The sequence below is a fragment of the Oncorhynchus clarkii genome, chromosome 1, assembly GCF_045791955.1.
Source record: "Oncorhynchus clarkii lewisi isolate Uvic-CL-2024 chromosome 1, UVic_Ocla_1.0, whole genome shotgun sequence".
Taxonomy (NCBI): Eukaryota; Metazoa; Chordata; class Actinopteri; order Salmoniformes; family Salmonidae; genus Oncorhynchus; species Oncorhynchus clarkii.
Window position 1 is genome coordinate 3,823,674 of NC_092147.1, and position 21,040 is coordinate 3,844,713.

The 21,040-nt window shown below is 49.1% G+C and overlaps 1 protein-coding gene and 1 pseudogene across 1 annotated transcript; one reads left to right on the top strand and one right to left on the bottom strand.

The window, feature by feature from the left end:
• Positions 1-781: 781 nt before the first annotated feature.
• Positions 782-15,876, bottom strand: LOC139414676 (angiomotin like 2a). The gene is made up of 10 exons (XM_071162429.1): positions 15,687-15,876; positions 13,721-14,517; positions 13,374-13,554; positions 9,846-9,990; positions 9,175-9,258; positions 8,206-8,480; positions 7,575-7,876; positions 7,074-7,435; positions 3,820-4,059; positions 782-3,069 (listed from the first exon to the last, which is right to left on the bottom strand). The coding sequence occupies exons 2-10, from the start codon at positions 14,437-14,439 to the stop codon at positions 2,987-2,989; spliced, it is 2,391 nt and encodes a 796-aa protein (XP_071018530.1). The 5' UTR covers positions 14,440-14,517; positions 15,687-15,876; the 3' UTR covers positions 782-2,986.
• Positions 10,230-12,975, top strand: LOC139411430 (uncharacterized; annotated as a pseudogene).
• Positions 15,877-21,040: the final 5,164 nt, after the last annotated feature.

Here is a 21,040-nt window from a genome sequence, read left to right on the forward strand (position 1 = left end):
AACTAACGGTTCTGACGGTTCTCTCTCTCTCTCTCTCTCTCTCTTTCTCTCTCTATAAGACATGTAGCTGAATACAACCTGTCATCGATTTAGAAGACGCTCAGATGCTCCTGCTACCATGGAGGCTTGACAGAAATAAATAGACTGAAAAAGAGAATCGATTCTCAGAATGCAGAATGCATGCCATGTTAACAGGGTAAGGTGTCAGACTAGATAGACTCCTCAGAATGCATGCCATGTTATCAGGGTGAGGGGTCAGACTAGATAGACTGTTTCTCGGAGTGTGTAGGAGAGTGGGAGAGAGGTAGGGCGGGCAGGGGGAGTGGGGGGCGGCATTCTGGGTAGAGGCTGTCTGGGTAGGAGGAGAGATTACTAGTACAACTGACTTCACTAAGCACACATATTACTGTCAAAGTATTATAGGTAGGATGTGTGTAATTGTAGAACAAGCTTGAGTAGCTGTGGGAGAATTTGATCCAGGAATGTTGGATCATTTGACTTGGCATGGTGAGCTCAATGTAGCTAACACACTGTCTGTCCTTGAAGGAAACAGATATGCAGTATGAATAGATGTGTATAGACCAGCAGGGGTGGAGACACACACTGATAGGCTGATCGACAGACAGACAGACAGACAGACAGACAGACAGACAGACAGACAGACAGACAGACAGACAGAACAGAACAGACAGAACAGACAGACAGACAGACAGACAGACAGACAGACAGACTTTCTTAAAGGCCAAACAACACAACTCTTCACACAAAACACATCACACAATGAGCAACACTTTAATAGGAATATAAATACATTAAATTAAAACATAACACCAATGACATACAGGCTTGTGCAGCGACGCAGAATCCTGTTTGTGCACCTTGGAGGCTTTTAGACGGAGACTGTCATAGTCACACCTGGCAGGTCCACTAGAGAACACCTGGCAGGTCCACTAGTAACACCTGGCAGGTCCACTAGTCACACCTGGCAGGTCCAGTAGTCACACCTGGCAGGTTCACTAGAGAACACCTGGCAGGTCCACTAGAGAACACCTGGCAGGTCCACTAGAGAACACCTGGCAGGTTCACTAGAGAACACCTGGCAGGTCCACTAGAGAACACCTGGCAGGTCCACTAGTAACACCTGGCAGGTCCACTAGAGAACACCTGGCAAGTCCAGTAGTCACACCTGGCAGGTTCACTAGAGAACACCTGGCAGGTCCACTAGAGAACACCTGGCAGGTCCACTAGAGAACACCTGGCAGGTTCACTAGAGCACACCTGGCAGGTCCACTAGAGAACACCTGGCAGGTCCACTAGTCACACCTGGCAGGTTCACTAGAGAACACCTGGCAGGTCCACTAGTAACACCTGGCAGGTTCACTAGAGAACACCTGGCAGGTCCACTAGTTACACCTGGCAGGTTCACTAGTTACACCTGGCAGGTCCACTAGTCACACCTGGCAGGTCCACTAGTCACACCTGGCAGGTTCACTAGAGAACACCTGGCAGGTTCACTAGAGAACACCTGGCAGGTCCACTAGTTACACCTGGCAGGTCCACTAGAGAACACAGACAACTAAAGTTCCTCTTCACTTTTCTAGGTGGAAAAGAGAGAAACGGTCCAGGGAAGAGCAGCTCTCCACTCTGCTCAGTCTGCTAAACACTTCTGGATCCGCTTCTGGATTCTTCCCTCGTAGGTAGGTAGGTAGGTAGGTAGGTAGGTAGGTAGGTAGGTATGTAGGTACGTAGGTAGGTAGGTAGGTAGGTAGGTAGGTAGGTAGGTAGGTAGGTAGGTAGGTGGGTAGGTAGGTATGTAGGTAGGTAGGTAGGTAGGTAGGTAGGTAGGTAGGTAGGTAGGTAGGTACGTAGGTAGGTATGTAGGTAGGTAGGTAGGTATGTAGGTAGGTAGGTAGGTAGGTAGGTAGGTACGTAGGTAGGTAGGTAGGTAGGTAGGTACGTAGGTAGGTAGGTATGTAGGTAGGTAGGTAGGTATGTATGTACGTAGGTAGGTAGGTAGGTACGTAGGTAGGTAGGTAGGTAGGTAGGTAGGTAGGTAGGTATGTAGGTACGTAGGTACGTAGGTAGGTAGGTAGGTAGGTAGGTAGGTAGGTAGGTATGTAGGTAGATAGTTAGGTAGGTAGGTAGGAAGGTAGGTAGGTAGATAGGTATGTAGGTACGTAGGTAGGTAGGTAGGTAGGTAGGTAGGTAGGTAGGTAGGTAGGTAGGTAGGTAGGTAGGTAAGTAGGTAGGTAGGTAGGTATGTAGGTACGTAGGTAGGTAGGTAGGTAGGTAGGTATGTAGGTACATAGGTAGGTAGGTAGGTAGGTAGGTAGGTATGTAGGTACGTAGGTATGTAGGTAGATAGTTAGGTAGGTAGGTATGTAGGTAGATAGTTAGGTAGGTAGGTAGGTATTTAGGTAGGTAGGTAGGTAGGTAGGTAGGTAGGTAGGTAGGTAGGTAGGTAGGAAGGTAGGTAGGTAGGTATGTAGGTAGGTAGGTAGGTAGGTAGATAGGTAGGTAGGTAGGTAGGTAGGTACGTAGGTAGGTAGGTAGGTAGGTAGGTAGGTAGGTAGGTAGGTAGGTAGGCAGGTAGGTAGGTAGGTATGTAGGTACGTAGGTACGTAGGTAGGTAGGTAGGTATGTAGGTACGTAGGTAGGTAGGTAGGTAGGTAGGTAGGTAGGTAGGTAGGTAGGTAGATAGTTAGGTAGGTAGGTAGGAAGGTAGGTAGGTAGGTAGCTAAGTAGGTAGGTAGGTAGGTAGGTAGGGAGAACATGTCCATGTCTCCAAACATTCTCCACACTGTCTCCAAACTGTCTGTCCTTCTCCAAAGGAAGTGTCCATCTGGAGGTCAGTCTGACCAGAGACAGACAGACAGACAGGTTGTCTTCTCCTCGTTGGGAGGGACATACAGGACATGAGGATCTCTCGGTCGTCTACCGTGTTGTCACCATTCATCCCACAGCGGATCCCACAGTTCGGCGTTTCTTAAATTAGGATTTCCACCACTTCTGCTGCTGAGTCTGAACTTCTGGAGCTCTGGTGTGTGTTGAGTGGTGCCAGGAAGTGCTCTGAGGTGTAAAGGAAAAAAAATAACCATGTTTTAGACACTGGATTAAAAACTGCAGGATTTCAGCTCCACAATGAGTTAAGCAGTACAACATAGACAGAGGGTCAGTGGGCCACAATCAAGCCGTGATGTTTGACAAAGACAATCAAGCCGTGATGTTTGACAAAGACAATCACGCTGTAATGTCTGCTACTTGGGAAGCTACCGGCCTTGACTAAACGGTGACTCCGTAGCCAACACACGCAGACACATGCTGTAACTCTGGCTGGTACGAATGAATAAGTCCACCACTTCCCCTCTCTGAGCCTGGAAGGGTGCCATTTGGGATGCAGACTGTCTGCTGTGACCCTGGGGTGTCTGGTTACACTTCAACCAGCACACAGATAAAGTTATTTGTTATTACATCATCGTATAAAGCCTGTGTTCCGTTGTAATTCCACTCAACACGTCATTTTCTCTGCATTGTAGCTGACTAGGTGTCCGAGCTCATAGGTGACTAGGTGTCCGAGCTCATAGGTGACTAGGTGTCCGAGCTCATAGGTGACTAGGTGTTCGAGCTCATAGGTGACTAGGTGTCCGAGCTCATAGGTGACTAGGTGTCCGAGCTCATAGGTGATTAGGTGTCCGAACTCATAGGTGACTAGGTGTCCGAGCTCATAGGTGACTAGGTGTCCGAGCTCATTCTGGGTCCCGGTACTGTTTCTACACACACAACAAACATTTCAGGAATAGGAAACAGTAGGCTACACACCGCAGGCAGGTGTTGAGGTCGAGGAAGTCTCAGAGGGTGCTAGCATGCTGGCGGGATCCACTGTAAGATCCGTCTCCTGGGCTAGCACATCACGGTCACACTGGGTGCTGCAGTCCCTGCTCTGGGCCTTGGACAGGAGCAACAGGGTGGGCAGGACCAACGGGGCGTAGTGGTGTTGGTGCGGGGGCAGGGAGAGAGGAGACATTGCAGCAGCCGTCTGGTCATCAGAGAGGCTCTTCCCTACAAGCACAGACAACAAGAGGAAGATGGTTAATTGTCTGATCACAGACAACAAGAGGAAGATGGTTAATTGTCTGATCACAGACAACAAGAGGAAGATGGTTAATTGTCTGATCACAGACAACAAGAGGAAGATGGTTAATTGTCTGAGCACAGACAACAAGAGGAAGATGGTTAATTGTCTGAGCACAGACAACAAGAGGAAGATGGTTAATTGTCTGAGCACAGACAACAAGAGGAAGATGGTTAATTGTCTGAGCACAGACAACAAGAGGAAGATGGTGAATTGTCTGAGCACAGACAACAAGAGGAAGATGGTTAATTGCCGGATCGCAGACAACAAGAGGAAGATGGTTAATTGTCTGAGCACAGACAACAAGAGGAAGATGGTTAATTACCAGATCAACCAATCACGCACGCTCAAACATCTACTCTGTCAGCTTCCCTGCCACATCTATCCTAGAGCGGCTATCCCGGAGAGGGGAAACGACATACAGTACATGCATTTTTATTACAACAACAAAAATGTCATCATCTACTCGAGGAAGGTCCCTCACCGGGATTTCTACCCAACAGTAGTTATTTTAGGAAGTTTAACATTCTGTCTGGCGACACTACGCGCTAAGCACTTAACAGCCGCCAGTTGTCTCTTGAGATAATGACATGGGCTGTTTAAGATCAGACATTCCTCCAGGCGTTATGACCTGTGACCTGTGAACCCCCCCCCTTCGCCCAGAACACTCAAAAGAAGAAGACAGGCGATGTCATAATTCAACAAAGATTCTTCAGGGAGGAGCTACACCGAGTAAACAAAACATTAGGAACACCTGCTTTTTCCCATGACATCGACTGACCAGGTGAATCCAGGTGAAAGCTATGATCCCTTATTGATGTCACTTGTTGAATCCACTTCAATCAGTGTAGGTGAAGGATGTCAAACTCATTCCACGGTGGGCCGGGTGTCTGTGGGGTTTTAGTTTTTCTATTTTAATTAAGACCTAGACAACCAGGTGAGGGGAGTTCCTTACTGAGACCTAGACAACCAGGTGAGAGGAGTTCCTTACTGAGACCTAGACAACCAAGTGAGGGGAGTTCCTTACTGAGACCTAGACAACCAGGTGAGAGGAGTTCCTTACTGAGACCTAGACAACCAGGTGAGGGGAGTTCCTTACTGAGACCTAGACAACCAGGTGAGGGGAGTTCCTTACTGAGACCTAGACAACCAGGTGAGAGGAGTTCCTTACTGAGACCTAGACAACCAGGTGAGAGGAGTTCCTTACTGAGACCTAGACAACCAGGTGAGAGGAGTTCCTTACTGAGACCTAGACAACCAAGTGAGGGGAGTTCCTAACTGAGACCTAGACAACCAGGTGAGGGGAGTTCCTTACTGAGACCTAGACAACCAGGTGAGGGGAGTTCCTTACTGAGACCTAGACAACCAGGTGAGAGGAGTTCCTTACTGAGACCTAGACGACCAGGTGAGGGGAGTTCCTTACTGAGACCTAGACAACCAGGTGAGAGGAGTTCCTTACTGAGACCTAGACGACCAGGTGAGGGGAGTTCCTTACTGAGACCTAGACAACCAGGTGAGGGGAGTTCCTTACTGAGACCTAGACAACCAGGTGAGGGGAGTTCCTTACTGAGACCTAGACAACCAGGTGAGAGGAGTTCCTTACTGAGACCTAGACAACCAAGTGAGGGGAGTTCCTAACTGAGACCTAGACAACCAGGTGAGGGGAGTTCCTTACTGAGACCTAGACAGCCAGGTGAGGGGAGTTCCTTACTGAGACCTAGACAACCAGGTGAGGGGAGTTCCTTACTGAGACCTAGACAACCAGGTGAGGGGAGTTCCTTACTGAGACCTAGACAACCAGGTGAGGGGAGTTGAATACACCCCCTGCTCACACGCAAACACAGTTCACTTTCATACCAGACACATGCAAACAGCTCGTTGTATATATAATTCCTACTCTCATCTATCTACGTTCTCTCCTCATCTCACCTTTTCCCCTCGCTTGTGGATTACAGTGCACAACAGATCAGCTGTCTTGTGACCAGGCAACAACAACAAAAAAGACACTCCAAGCCAAACCTTCATATCATAACTGATAACCGCTAGACATAAGCTAAATCGTTTGACAGTCAACATGGTTACTAGAACTACCGTGTTAGTAAAGCTGCTACTATCCTGCAGTACTGTGTGCAGTCAGCAGCAAGCAGTTTAGCAGTTACACCGGCGGGGCCCGGTGGCAATACATTAATAAAACTAAAAGCTTTACCTTGACTTGGAAGAGTTACCAGTGTCGGATAGCCGTAGCCAGCTAGCTAACATAGCATCCCTCTCTGTTGGATAGCCATAGCCAGCTAGATAACATAGCATCCCTCTCAGTTGGATAGCCATAGCCAGCTAGCTAACATATCATCCCTCTCTGTTGGATAGCCATAGCCAGCTAGCTAACATAGCATCCCTCTCTGTTAGATAGCCGTAGCCAATTAGCTAACATAGCATCCCTCTCTGTTGGATAGCCATAGCCAGCTAGCTAACATAGCATCCTTCTCTGTTGGATAGCCATAGCCAGCTAGCTAACACAGCATCCCTCTCTGTTGGATAGCCATAGCCAGCTAGCTAACATAGCATCCTTCTCTGTTGGATAGCCATAGCCAGCTAGCTAACATAGCATCCCTCTCTGTTGGATAGTCATAGCCAGCTAGCTAACATAGCATCCCTCTCTGTTGGATAGCCATAGCCAGCTAGCTAACATAGCATCCCTCTCTGTTTGACCTGGGTGTTTAAGTACGCTCAACTAGCTAGCTGCATTTCACACCAGCTAAGTAAGCGAAAGTAAGTAGAGCACTAGGCAGAGCCCTAAGCAGAGCCCTAATTAGAGCCCTAAGTAGAGCCCTAATTAGAGCCCCAAGTAGAGTCTTAAGAAGAGCCCTGAGTAGAGCACTATAGGGTACTATTTGGGACCCAGACTTAGTGTTTGACTTGTGACCTGGGCCCTAGAGCTCACCTTTCCCCTGGATGGGTTGCTCCACTGGGCCATCAGTGTTGATGGAGGGGATGAACCTGGCTGGACGGAGGTCCTGCTGCTCGGTGCTGATGGAGGGGACGGACCTGGCTGGACGGAGGTCCTGCTGCTCGGTGCTGAAGGAGAGGACGGACCTGGCTGGACGGAGGTCCTGCTGCTCGGTGCTGATTGAGGGGACGGACCTGGCTGGACGGAGGGCCTGCTGCTCGGTGCTGAAGGAGGGGACGGACCTGGCTGGACGGAGGGCCTGCTGCTCTAGCCTGTTCTGCTCCCGTCCAGACCGTTGCTGTAACACCCTGATCACTGCATCCTTCTCCAGGAGCTGGGAGTGTAGCGCTCGGACTCTACACACACACACACACACAACGATTGCATATGAAGTCAGTCAGATCACTATGTTGATCTCTATCTGAACCTAGGTCAGACCAACTGACGTTACTGTGTAGCCTTCAGTGAGCAGGAAGTTAAAAGCAGAAATTGTACCTGTTCTCCATCTCCCGATGTCTGTGGCTGGATGGCAGGTGGTCGTTGAAGCTGTTGTCAGGTGAGTGACGAGGCGAGTGATTGATGACGCTGCTGTCTCTCTGAGCTGCAGCGGTGGCGGCTGCGTCCATAGCGAACTGCCTCATGGTGCTCTCCTCCAGGTACTTCTGTTCCCAGTGTGTGATGTCAGCCTCTAGAGCCAGGATCCTCTCTTCTCTCTCAGCCAGCTGCTGCTGCTGTACAGACACCATGGAGCTCAGATCAGAGGGCAGGGAGCCAGGACCACTAGCCGTGCTGTGGGACTGACACCGTGGAAGGAAATGGAATTTAAAAAAAATTCAAACAAACATGGAGTTGTTTTGTTTTGTAAGACTATGTTTACTGTACAGACTTAGGGGTTGTCAAATTTTACATGTCAAGGTGGATCAGAAGGTTTCATTTTATATACCAGTGCTGTTCAATTCTGGTCCTTGAGGGCCAAAACACTTCAGGTTTTTGTTTCTACCTACTAGTTAATTGCACCCAGCTGGTGTCCCAGGTCTGAATAAGTCCCTGATTAGAAGGAGAGGAGGAGAGGCCCTCCAGGACCGACATTGAACAGCCCGCACCATGTGTCTCCTCTCCTGCTCACCTGTGCTGATCGGAGGCTCTTCAGCTCCTGCTCCAGCCTGGTCCTCAGCCTCAGTTCCAGGGCCTCTCTCTTCTCACAGGCTGCCTGTAGCTGGCCCAGGGAACTCTGCAGCCGCTTTACCTTCTCTACGTACGCCCTCTTCCTCCTAAGCTCCTCCTCCAGGGCCAGGTTACGGGCCTGTGCCGACCCCAGGGCCTGCTCCAGCACCTCCCGGCGCCGAAGCCACTCCTCCCCGGAGCCACGCAGACGCTGCACCTCCCGCTGCTGTTCCTCGTCTAAGAGAGCGAGAGATGTAAGAAAATACATTAGTGCAACACATTCAGACTGGAAAAAGCTTAATTTTTATCAGATGCCAACCAAAGTGTAATGTTATTTGTCTGCCAGCCACACAAGTAATTGATCTTACAATGAAAAAGCTATGTATTTCTTACAAATAACTAAACACGGCCGTCAATTTTTTGGTGAACACCTTTTAGGCCCACCAACTGACATCTCCACAGAAAATCTTACTAATTTGATTATTTTACCTGTATTTAACTAGTCAGTTAAGAACAAATTCTTATTTTACAATGACGGCCTAGGAACAGTGGTTTAACTGCCTTGTTCAGGGGCAGAACAACAGATTTTTTTTTTTACCTTGTCAGCTCGGGGATTCGATCTCGCAACCATTTCGATTACTAGTCCAACGCTCTAACCACTAGGCTACCCTGCCGCCTCTACACTCTAACCACTAGGCTACGCTGCCGCCTCTACACTCCAACCACTAGCCTACGCTGCCGCCTCTGCACTCTAACCACTAGGCTACGCTGCCGCCTCTACACTCTAACCACTAGGCTACGCTGCCGCCTCTACACTCTAACCACTAGGCTACGCTGCCGCCTCTACACTCTAACCGCTACCTCCCCGATTATAAAGATAGGTAACGAGAAGTGCTTCCTCTTAACATGTTGGCATCTGATCTCTACTTACTTTGTTCCAGGAGTTTGGTGAAGACCTGCTGTTTCCTGTCTGCCGATTCAACTTCCTGCTGTTTGGTAGCGTTGTCCAGACGATCTACAGGTGGAAGAGAGAGGGAGGGAGCTCGATTAGGATCTACAAGTACTTGTTGGAAGGAAGAGCCACACTTAAACCCCTAAAGAGGCTTGCTGCAGGTTACTAGCTTTCCTGCAGTCAAATGACCAAATTGCCCTCAATGTGGCCTCATGGATGGAAAGTTATTAATGTTTTTTAAATAATTTTATCATGAATGAAATAAAATAAAATATATATTTTTAAACCTGCCCGAAAATACGGTGTTTCTATGTCAAACGATTTTGTCATATTTCAGTCTTCTGTGATGTATACAAAGTGTAACATTGGGATGTAAACTCAAAATGTAATACATTTCAACTCCATATCTGACATGGTAAAGGCGTCTTCTGTTGTTAAAGCCCATAACCACGTGTGTGAGGTGTAATACTTTTGTTTCAAAGTAGATTTTGTTTCAGAAAGAAACACTCTGTGTGACCCTGATTCAACCCACTGCAGTCTTTCCATTAGCTTTATTTAACCGTTATTTATGTAAGTCCATCAAAAAACATTGATTATTTGCGCAATTACTAGCTGCGTTAGCATTAGCATCTAGCTGCTGTTAGCCTTACCTCTGAGGTCCCTGTTGAAGTCGTGCAGTCTCTTGATCTCTGACTCCAGTTTGTTCCTCATGGTTTTCTCCAGGGTCTCTCTCTTGGCTGAGCCCTTCATCAGGGTCTCGTAGGCCTCAGATATCCTCTGGATCTCTACTTCCAGCTGGAAGGAAACACGAGAAGAGGACACTGTCAGTCTGAGGGTCTCTAGCTTCAAACACAGCTCATCCTCACCAGTGGTCACACTTTTGGGGGGGGGGGGCAGTCCTCAGAGGTGGAGACACAAAAGTCGACATTGGAAAGCGACAATAAAACACTGGTGAAAAGTCAGACGGTGGAAAAGTGACAATTAACTAAACAATCAAGGAATCAATGGTCTCACAAGACTGGGATACTGAATGAATGAGACATGTGGAGGAGGAGCAGGAGGAGGTGGAGGAGGAGGGGAAGGAGGAACAGGGGGAGGAGGACCAGGAGCAGGTGGAGGGGAAGCATGAGGTAGAGGAGCAGGAGGTGGAGGAGCAGGGGAATGGGGAGGAGCAGGGGCAGGTAAGGTGGAGGGGGAGGAGGAGAAGGAGGGGGAGGAGGAAGAGCAGTTGGAGGGAGAACAGGGGGAGGAGGATCCAGAGATATAGAGGACATTTCAGTCACTGAAAGAGGAACACTAGTAGTGATTTCAACTGAATGTGTTTTAAAACACACAGGCTAACAGATAGCACAAGCAGGATATGAAGCTCTAAGCAATGTTAATGTTCTATGTAAGGAGGGGTGTGGGGGAAGGTAGAGGTTTGTGGGGAAGGTAGAGGTTTGTGGGGGGGAAGGTAGAGGTTTGTGTGGGGAAGGTAGAGGTTTGTGTGGGGAAGGTAGAGGTTTGTGTGGGGAAGGTAGAGGTTTGTGTGGGGAAGGTAGAGGTTTGTGTGGGGGAAGGTAGAGGTTTGTGTGGGGGAAGGTAGAGGTTTGTGGGGAAGGTAGAGGTGTGTGTGGGGGAAGGTAGAGGTTTGTGTGGGGAAGGTAGAGGTTTGTGGGGGGAAGGTAGAGGTTTGTGGATGGAAGGTAGAGGTTTGTGTGGAAGGTAGAGGTTTGTGTGGAAGGTAGAGGTTTGTGGATGGAAGGTAGAGGTTTGTGTGGAAGGTAGAGGTTTGTGGATGGAAGGTAGAGGTTTGTGTGGAAGGTAGAGGTTTGTGGATGGAAGGTAGAGGTTTGTGTGGAAGGTAGAGGTTTGTGTGGAAGGTAGAGGTTTGTGGGGGGAAGGTAGAGGTTTGTGGGGGGAAGGTAGAGGTTTGTGGGGAAGGGAGAGGTTTGTGGGGGGATGGTAGAGGTTTGTGGGGGGAAGGTAGAGGTTTGTGGATGAATGGATTGACTGAAGTGTCTCAATGTTCTGTCTCAATACTTTAAGATGCGGAAATAACCTGCATACGCGTCTGTCTGTCACTAAAATAACCTGTTTATGTGTCTGTCTGTCACTAAAATAACCTGTTTATGTGTCTGTCTGTCACTAAAATAACCTGTAAACATGTGTCTGTCTGTCACTAAAATAACCTGTAAACATGTGTCTGTCTGTCACTAAAATAACCTGTAAACATGTGTCTGTCTGTCACTAAAATAACCTGTAAACGTGTCTGTCTGTCACTAAACTAACCTGTAAACATGTGTCTGTCTGTCACTAGAAATGAATGTCCTTCTGATCCATCCACTGTGCACATTCCTGCCACAGCACAGCTAGAGGGCAAATCTCACTGATATGCAGCAATGGCAAATAAACACACACACACTTTATACTTCTCTACCTACCTCTACAGCCTTTGCGTGCCAACAGGGGCTTAGAAATAAACCTATTAACGCTTATATAATCAAATTATAGTTTACTCATAACTATTACTGTCACTAAACTATATTACAAGCAGATAGGCTGCTACGAACAGGATGCAGTGAAGCTCACCCTCCTAGATCTATCCACTGCCTTCAACAATATGATCTTCCTTTCCACCCTCTCAGGACCGGGTGTCTCAGGCTCTGCACACTCTTGGACTGCATCCTACTTGGCAGGTCGCTCCTACCAGGTGACGTGGAGAAGATCTGTGTCTGTACCACGTACTCTCACTACTGGTGTCCCCCAGGGCTCGGTTCTTGGCCCTCACCAATTCTCTCTATACACCAGGGCACTCGGCTCTGAAATATCCTCACGTTGTTTCTACTATCGCTGCCACTCCTTTTCTCCTTCCCCTCTTCTAACACCCAGGTGGCGACATGCATCTTTGCGTGTCTGGCAGGTATCTATAAGCTTGGATGTTGGCCCACTACCTCAAGTTCAACCTTGAAAAGACAGAGCTGCTCTTTCTCCTGGGGAAGGCCTGCCCGCTCAGACCTCTCCATCACAGTTGACAACTCCACAGTGTCCCCCCTCCTAGAGTGCAAAGAACCTTGGCGTGACTCTGGACAACACCCTGTCGTTCTCTGCAAACATCAAAGCAGTGACTAGCTCCTGTAGGATCATGCTCTACAACATTCGTAGAGTACGACCCTACCTCACTCAGTAAGGGGCGCAGGTCTTAATCCAGGCATTTGTCATCTTCTGTCTGGACTACTGCAACTCGCTGTTGGCTGGGCTCCCTGCTTGTACCATCGAACCCCTGCAACTTATCCAGAACGCTGCAGCCCTCCTGGTTTTCAACCTTCCCAAGTTCTCCCATGTCACACCCCTTCTCCACACACTCCACTGGCTTCCAGTCGAAGCTCGCATCTCTACCAGACCATGGTACTTGCCTACGGAGCAACAAGAGGAACTGCCCCTCCCTACCTTCAGGCTATGATCAAACCCTACACCCCAACCCGAGCACTCTGTTCTGCCACATCAGGTCTCTTGGCCCTGCCACCCCTACGGGAGGGCAACTCCCTCTCAGCCCAGTCCAAGCTCTTCTCTGTCCTGCCACCCCTACGGGAGGGCAACTCCCTCTCAGCCCAGTCCAAGCTCTTCTCTGTCCTCCCACCTCTACGGGAGGGCAGCTCCCTCTCAGCCCAGTCCAAGCTCTACTCTGTCCTGGCACCCCAATGGTGGAACCAGCTTACCTCTGAAGCTAGGACAGCAGAGTCCCTGCCCATCTTCCTAAAACATCTGAAACCCGACCTCTTCAATAAGTATCGTAAATAATCCCACAGTACCCACCCCTCACCCACTCCTCACCCCTCATCCTCATGACTAAAATGTACATGTCAATGTCAAATGTGAATTAGAACGACTGTATACTTTAAATGGGGCGGCAGGTAGCCTAGTGGTTACAGCGTTGGGCCAGTAACCCGAAACCGAAGGTTGCTAGATCGAATCCCCGAGCTGACAAGGTAAATCTGTCGTTCTGCCCCTGAACAGGCAGTTAAACCACAAATAATAATTTGTTCTTAACTGACTTGCCTAGTTAAATAAAGGTAAAATAAGGTAAAATAAAAATAAATAAATAAAGGTTAAATAAAAATTAAAAATAATTAAAAATGTGATATATAAGGACCTCGACGATGCATTCCAAAAGGCACCGTAACCAAGGAGTCTCTCACCTTCTGAAGTCTGGCGGCCTTCTCACTGTACACCTCCAACTCTTTCCTTAGTCTCTCATTCTCCCTCAACAGGTCCATTTGGGCAGTGTTGTTGTGAGTACTGGGGTTGCTGTGGCTCATGTAGACCTCTGGACCATAGTGGACACTGTGTCGAACAACCTGGGGCTGGGAAGGTACGTACCTGGGGAGAGGAGAGGGACTCGTGAGTATCAAACGGTATTGTTCACAACATCTTGGTTGTAAACCCATAGGGGCACTGGGATATGAAGCTATATTCATCCCATATAGAAAACAAGGTGTCATTACTGGTCTGGCACCCATAATTGGTATATGTGTGTCATATTTACCTGTGCTGTGATTGGAATGAGGGAGGTGGTTCCTGATAGTAGTGTCCGTGTGTCTCCTGTGAGTGGCTGAGCATGTATCCAGGAGGCCTGACCAGGAAGGGGTAGTCTGGGGGAGGTCCCCTCTGAAACTCTGGCCCCTGGTGTTCAACAGGCACAGAGTGGCCATTAGACAGTTGAGGGTAACTGTGAGAGGAGCTGAGAGGCTGAATGTCTCTGCTTGATCTCTCCAGGGAGAGTTGCATGAGACGCTCACTGAGGCTCCGGGCGTGCTTCCGTTTCAGGTCCCACTGGCCATCTCCCTGGTGATCCATCATCTCAGGTCCCAGCTGAGGCTGACCCTGCTGGGCCCCTACCGAGGCCAGGTACTGAGAGTGAGCCTTGGCCTCCTCATAGGTGGGCAGCTCCTCTCCGTGTCTGTGGAGCTGGTAGAGGTGACACACGGAGTCCCTCTCACAGTGTTTGTAGTCCCCCTGGTACTCCTGACCCTGGGGGTCCTGTCTGGTGGACATGTGGATGAACTGGGACTCTTCCTGGGTCAGGCTCTCCAGAGAGGAGCGGGGTGATCCGGTACCGCCTCCTCCGCTGCTGTTGCTGCCTCCACGCAGGGCCTGCTGCTGGATGGCCAGGAGGGTACTGGTGTCCGTGGAGTTCCCGTGACGGAGGTGCTCCTGGATTAGACGGTGTAGAACCGTGCCAGAAGACGCCTCAGCAGTTCTCATCTCAGTCAATCAGAGAATATATAAGTGAATGGATGGGTTGAAGAGTTGGATGTTTTGGATTCTTAATAAACCACAGATCTATACAGAAGAGCAATAAGAGAATTAGCTCAATCAAGTAACTAGCTAATACATTTGGTAGCATTTAACATAAAGCCTTATCATGCCGCAAATTGTTATTTACAATGACGGCCTACCCGGGGGAACAGTGGGTTAACTGCCTTGTTCAGGGGCAGAACGACATCATTTGTATTTTTTTACCTTGTCAGCTTGGGGATCTTGCAACCTTCTGGTTACTGGTCCGACTCTCTAACCACTAGACTACCTGCCACCCCTATTCCCATAGTAACACCAAGTTAGTGCACAAATACAACCCCTGCAACATTCTCCTCTGGGCTTTTGCTGTTCATTAAAAACAAAAGTTTGAGCTAGGACTCTAGTACATGATACTCTGCATTCAGTTCAGGGTAGTCTATTATAATTAAGTAGACTTTACTTCAGCATGTAAATGCAAACATACCAAACACTGTAAACTATACCATAGGCCTATATGAGCTTGTCAAGCCATATTATTAGGTATTATTTTGAAAGAAAAAGGCCAAAACCCTGAAGTATTGAAGAAAATATAATATGTATATTTTAGTTATTGGATATTGAGTCATTTCCTGCTGCCAGCTACACAGTTTCCTTTCAGATTCTGTTAAATTGTCTGATTTGTCCTGTTTTTTTGGGGGGGGGTTACAAATTATTTGCACATACAGAAGTATGACAGAGATCAAATGTAGGCCACACATTTATTGAGGCTTTGTTGAAAGACAAAATGTATGTTTACTCTACAATGTAAACAGTGTGGATAACACAGGCTTACTGTATACATGGGCCTAAATACTATACACTCTATAGGCAACACACATAGCCTGGGTAGACTTTCACACATCTGATAACATTCCAGTCTCAACTAGGAAAATAAAACATATAGCCCAATAAAACTATTTAAACTCACTGTCAATAAAGTGCAGATGAACTCTCAGACTTGATCACAGACCAAAGCCGACTTCCCGACATTTTAAATAAAAGTATAAAATATATGTAATGAGGAATTAAAAGACAATTATTATGACATTATTATAACACATCAAGTTAAAAGGAACAAACCCGAATTGTCGCCTATAATACTACTTTGAAAGACCTATCCACCATGCGTAAAAGCAACTCATTCCAAAAAAAACCCAGCTAAATTAAACTCTTACCAATTTACATTCTCACCACGGAAGCAAGTTGTTCACGGCGTATATTGTTTATATTTCTTGCTGACGGAAAAAAAGAATCGTAATAAAATGTAGTGGAACTGCAAATTATGTAGAGTATTTGTTGCTCTGAGAGAGAGAGAGCGCGCTGCTACGGTGTGCGTCTGAGAAGATCTCACAAACAGACTGAGCGGTGCGAGAGATCGCGCTGCTATTAAATAACTGAGGGCCGATTGTTCGCTGAGACTGGAATGATTGGAATGAGAGAACTCCAAGTCCCCCAGGGATGAAAAGCAGAACCGCAGAGCAAAGCGCAAAGTGCACAGGGGGAAAAGGGGGCAGGGCAAGTAGAATCGGAAACTGCAGAGCAAAACGGAGCGGAGCAGTCAGAGCGGAGCAGCACCGTGCACATAGAGACATCTGCCTGTGTAATGTAAAGCGTTTTTGTTGTTGTTAGCAGTTGGGGAGATGGAGTAATTAGCTACATAGCATGCTGTGACTAGAAAGAGATTGGGGCGCTATTGTGAAGCAGAGAGGTAATGTTTTTTCATTAAAAAAAGCTTTTGTTTAACCTAAATAACATTCTAACCTCCTCATATAGTATACCATACACCAGTATTATATTATTTACATCTAGAATAGTCTATTAATTACATCTAGAAATAGTATATTAATTACATCTAGAAATAGTCTATCAAAAAATAGATTTGACCCACTGTTTTCCTTTAGGGTTTCCCCATCAACAGCTGTAATATTAGTTAAGTCTGAGAAATCCCTTTATAACACTTGGTGACAACAGCTAATGTATGAGGGGGCTTTATAAAATACACTACCACGTCTGATAATTGGATGCTTGATCAAATACAGTCCACCTATAATTCAGACAACAGTTACTGTCCAAACATGTACTTTAGCATTAATGTAGCAGCATTAATAATAATTAATACCAGGCAGGTTATCTGAACATTAGCAGAATTCATCCTTATTTCTCTAAAGGTCTTTTGTTTGCACGTGTCTGGTAAATATTTAAGCCGATGCCGAGTGTGTGTCTGTGTGTACATGGGGAGGGGCGGGTATTGCGACTGCGTGTGTGTGTGTGTGTGTGTGTGTGTGTGTGTGTGTGTGTGTGTGCGCTTGTGTATGCTTGTTTGTGTGAGGGGTGTGTGCTGGTCAGGTGTATGAGCCATGCTACCTGCCAGCTAGCTGTCTAGGGGTCCCCTGCCCACTGTCTCCTGCCCCCTGTCCCTGTCCCCTGTCTCCTGCCCCCTGTCCCCTGTCCCCTGCCCCCTGTCCCCTGTCCCTGTTCCCTGTCTCCTGTCCCCAGTCCCTTATCCCCTTCCTAATCAGGGTTAGCTCTGAGAGAAGAGATGCATTGTTCTCCTCACAACAGACATGACCAGGAGGAGAGGAGAAGAGGAGGTGACAGCCCTGCCATCTGCTGTATGGGAGCCCCTCCTCCACCATCATCATCATAAATGGCACCCTATTCCCTATGTAGTGCACTACTTTTGACCAGGGCCCATAGAGAATAGGGTGCCATTTGGAACCATGGCCAGGACTAACCAACACCAACCCCCTAGTCCTAGATGCCCTGCATTCTTCACACACATGCTGCTTAGGGGGATGCTGCCTAGGCCCTATAATCAGATGGCCTGGCTGAGAGAGGGATGTGGCTGAGAGAGGGGGATGCTGCCTAGGCCCTAGAATCAGATGGCCTGACTGAGAGAGGGGGATGCTGCCTAGGCCCTAGGATCAGCTGGCCTGGCTGAGAGGGGGATGGTGCCTAGGCCCTAGGATCAGCTGGCATGGCTGAGAGGGGGATGCTGCCTAGGCTCTAGGATCAGCTGGCCTGGCTGAGAGAGGGGGATGTGGCTGAGAGGGGGATGCTGCCTAGGCCCTAGGATCAGCTGGCCTGGCTGAGAGAGGGGGATGCTGCCTAGGCTCTAGGATCAGCTGGCCTGGCTGAGAGAAGGGGATGCTGCCTAGGCCCTAGAATCAGATGGCCTGACTGAGAGAGGGGGATGCTGCCTAGGCCCTAGGATCAGCTGGCCTGGCTGAGAGGGGGATGCTGCCTAGGCCCTAGAATCAGATGGCCTGACTGAGAGAGGGGGATGCTGCCTAGGCCCTAGGATCAGCTGGCCTGGCTGAGTGGGGGATGCTGCCTAGGCCCTAGGATCAGCTGGCATGGCTGAGAAGGGGATGCTGCCTAGGCTCTAGGATCAGCTGGCCTGGCTGACAGAGGGGGAAGTGGCTGAGAGAGGGGGATGCTGCCTATGCTCTAGGATCAGCTGGCCTGACTGAGAGAGTGGGATGTGGCTGAGAGGGGGATGCTGCCTAGGCCCTAGGATCAGCTGGCCTGACCGAGAGAGGGGGATGCTGTCTAGGCTCTAGGATCAGCTGGCCTGGCTGAGAGAGGGGAATGCTGACTAGGCCCTAGGATCAGCTGGCCTGGCTGAGATAGGGGGATGCTGCCTAGGCCCTAGGATCAGCTGGCCTGGCTGAGAGAGGGGGATGTGGCTGAGAGAGGGGGATGCTGCCTAGGCCCTAGGAACAGCTGGCCTGGCTGAGAGAGGGGGATGTGGCTGAGAGAGGGGGATGCTGCCTAGGCCCTAGGAACAGCTGGCCTGGCTGAGAGAAGGGGGATGCTGGAGGCTGATAAAGGGAGGAACTTGTGCCTCTAAAATATATAGAGACACCTGGAGGCATCTGATTTACAGTTATAGACTATGTACTTTTAGCCAGGATTTGTCTTTAGAGTGATTGTGTTTATGACAAGCCTCAACTTGCTGATCCTTATCTCGTCTGAAACACCCAGACATCATCTCCTTGTGTATTTACATCCTGGTTCAGTTGGATGGCAGTTGAGGGACAACTGTTGTTGCAACGTACATTCTTTCAGCCTGTATCAAATGAAATGTTATTGGTCCTGCACACATATTTTGCAGATGTTATCGCAGGTGTTGTGACATGCTCATGTTTCTCGCTCCAACAGTGCAGCAATACCTAGCTAACAACACAAAACAATACACACTCGTGCAGGTAATCTAGTGGTTAGAGCGTTGGGTCAGTAACTGGCTGGTTGCTGGATCGAATCCCAGAGCTGACAAAGTTGAAATCTGTCGTTCTGCCCCCTGAACAAGGCCGGTAACCCACTGTTCCCTGGGTACCGTGGATGTGTGGGAAAACAAGACAAAACAAATGGAAAATGAAAGGTGGATTGGCGATGGCTAGAAGACAGACCGTCGACCGCCGAACGTCGTCCAGAACAAGGAGAGGGACCGACTTCGGAGGAAGTTGTGACAGTACCAATTTAACAAATATACTGTATGTGCTTATAGTGCCCTATCAACTTAAGTCTTAAACCTTAAATGGTTGAGCATTTTTCCATGTTTTTTTGGTCTGTTTTGCCCTGGAGTCACTGCCAGCCTGTGTTAATGCTTCGAACGTACAAAGCTCTCCCTCGCCCTCCATTTTGCAAATCTGTCCATAAATCTATCCTCCCGATTCATGCTTACAAGCAGAAACTCAAACGTTAGGTACCAGTGACTCGCTCAATACTGAAGTGGTCAGATGCTAAGCTACAGGACTGTTTTGCTAGCAGACTGGAATATGTTCCAGGACTCATCCGATGGCATTGAGGAGTACACCACATCAGAACCTGTGATCTACCTGGACAGACGACCACCCCCATCGGAACCTGTTATTTAATGGGCCATAGGGCCTGGCTTAATCTCTGTCAACTACCTTGACAGGCCATTAGAACCATCAGAACCTGTGAACTACCTGCACAGGCCACTAGAACCATCTCAACGCGTTAATTAATGGGCCATTGGGCCTGGCTTAATCTCTGTCAACCTAGAAGTAAAATGAATTTCTGTGTTCGTTATCTCGCGCATCCTGTTAAATTCTGGCAGATTCTCTCAGCCTACAAACTAAATCTGCCCACGGGAGAATAGGCCTGATTTAGGCCTATTTTAGGCCTGGTTTGACTGAGGCAGTAGCAGCACAATGCAGTCTATGAGCATTGTGGGTGTGACCTGCCTTGTGTTGGGAGGTGGGACACACCAGGCCAAGCACTCCACTCTCTTTGTTTCACTGCTACAGGAGGAAGTGGACACATTCCTGACATTACCATGTCCATGGGGGCTACCACTAACACCCCCCCCCCCCCAGGCCTCTGTTTTCTGCTGATGAAACCGGCCAAGAGAGGGGGAAGAGGAGAGAGAGGGGGGAGGGGAGGGGGAGGGGAAGAGGAGAGAGAGCGAGGGGAAAGGGTGAAGGAAGAGGGGTGAGAGTGGAAGAGGAGAGAGAGAGGGGAAGGGGGGAGAGGGGAAGGGGAGGGGGAGGGGGAAGAGGAGGGAGAGAGAGGGGAAGGGGAGGGGGAAGAGGGGGAGAGAGAGGGGAAGGGGAGGGGGAAGAGGGGGAGAGAGTGTGGAAGGAGAGAGGGGAGAGGGGAGGGGGAGAGAGAGGGGAAGGGGAAGAGGGGGAGAGAGTGTGGAAGGAGAGGGGGAGCGAGGGGAGGGGGAAGAGGGGGAGAGAGTGTGGAAGGGGAGGGGGAGGAGGGGGAGAGAGAGGGGAAGGGGAGGGGGAGAGAGGAGAAGGGGAGGGGGAGAGAGTGTGGAAGTGGAGGGGGAAGATGGGGAGAGAGTGTGGAAGGAGAGGGAGAAGAGGAGGGAGAGAGAGGGGAGGGGGAGGAGGGGGAGAGAGAGGGGAAGGGGAGGGGGAGAGAGGAGAAGGGGAGGGGGAGAGAGTGTGGAAGTGGAGGGGGAAGATGGGGAGAGAGTGTGGAAGGAGAGGGGGAAGAGGAGGGAGAGAGAGGAGAAGGGGAGGGGGAGAGAGAGGGGAGGGGGAGAGAGTGTGGAAGTGGAGGGGGAAGATGGGGAGAGAGTGTGGAAGGAGAGGGGGAAGAGGGGGAGAGAGACGAGAAGGGGAGGGGGAGAGAGAGGGGAGGGGGAGAGAGTGTGGAAGTGGAGGGGGAAGATGGGGAGAGAGGAGAAGGGGAGGGGGAGAGAGTGTGGAAGGAGAGGGGGAAGATGGGGAGAGAGAGAAATCATGAGAAAACGAAAATATAATTACTTGACGAATTAGAAAGTAAAGTAAACAGAGCAAACTAGAATGTTATTTGGCCCTACACAGAGAGTACACAGCGGTAGAATACCTGACCACTGTGACTGACCCAAACTTAAGGAAAGCTTTGACTATGTACAGACTCAGTGAGCATAGCCTTGCTATGAAGAAAGGCCGCCATAGGCAGACCTGGCAATGAGGTGGAAACTGAGCTGCACTTCCTAACCTCCTGCCAAATGTATGACCATATTAGAAAGACATATTTCCCTCAGATTACACAGATCCACAAA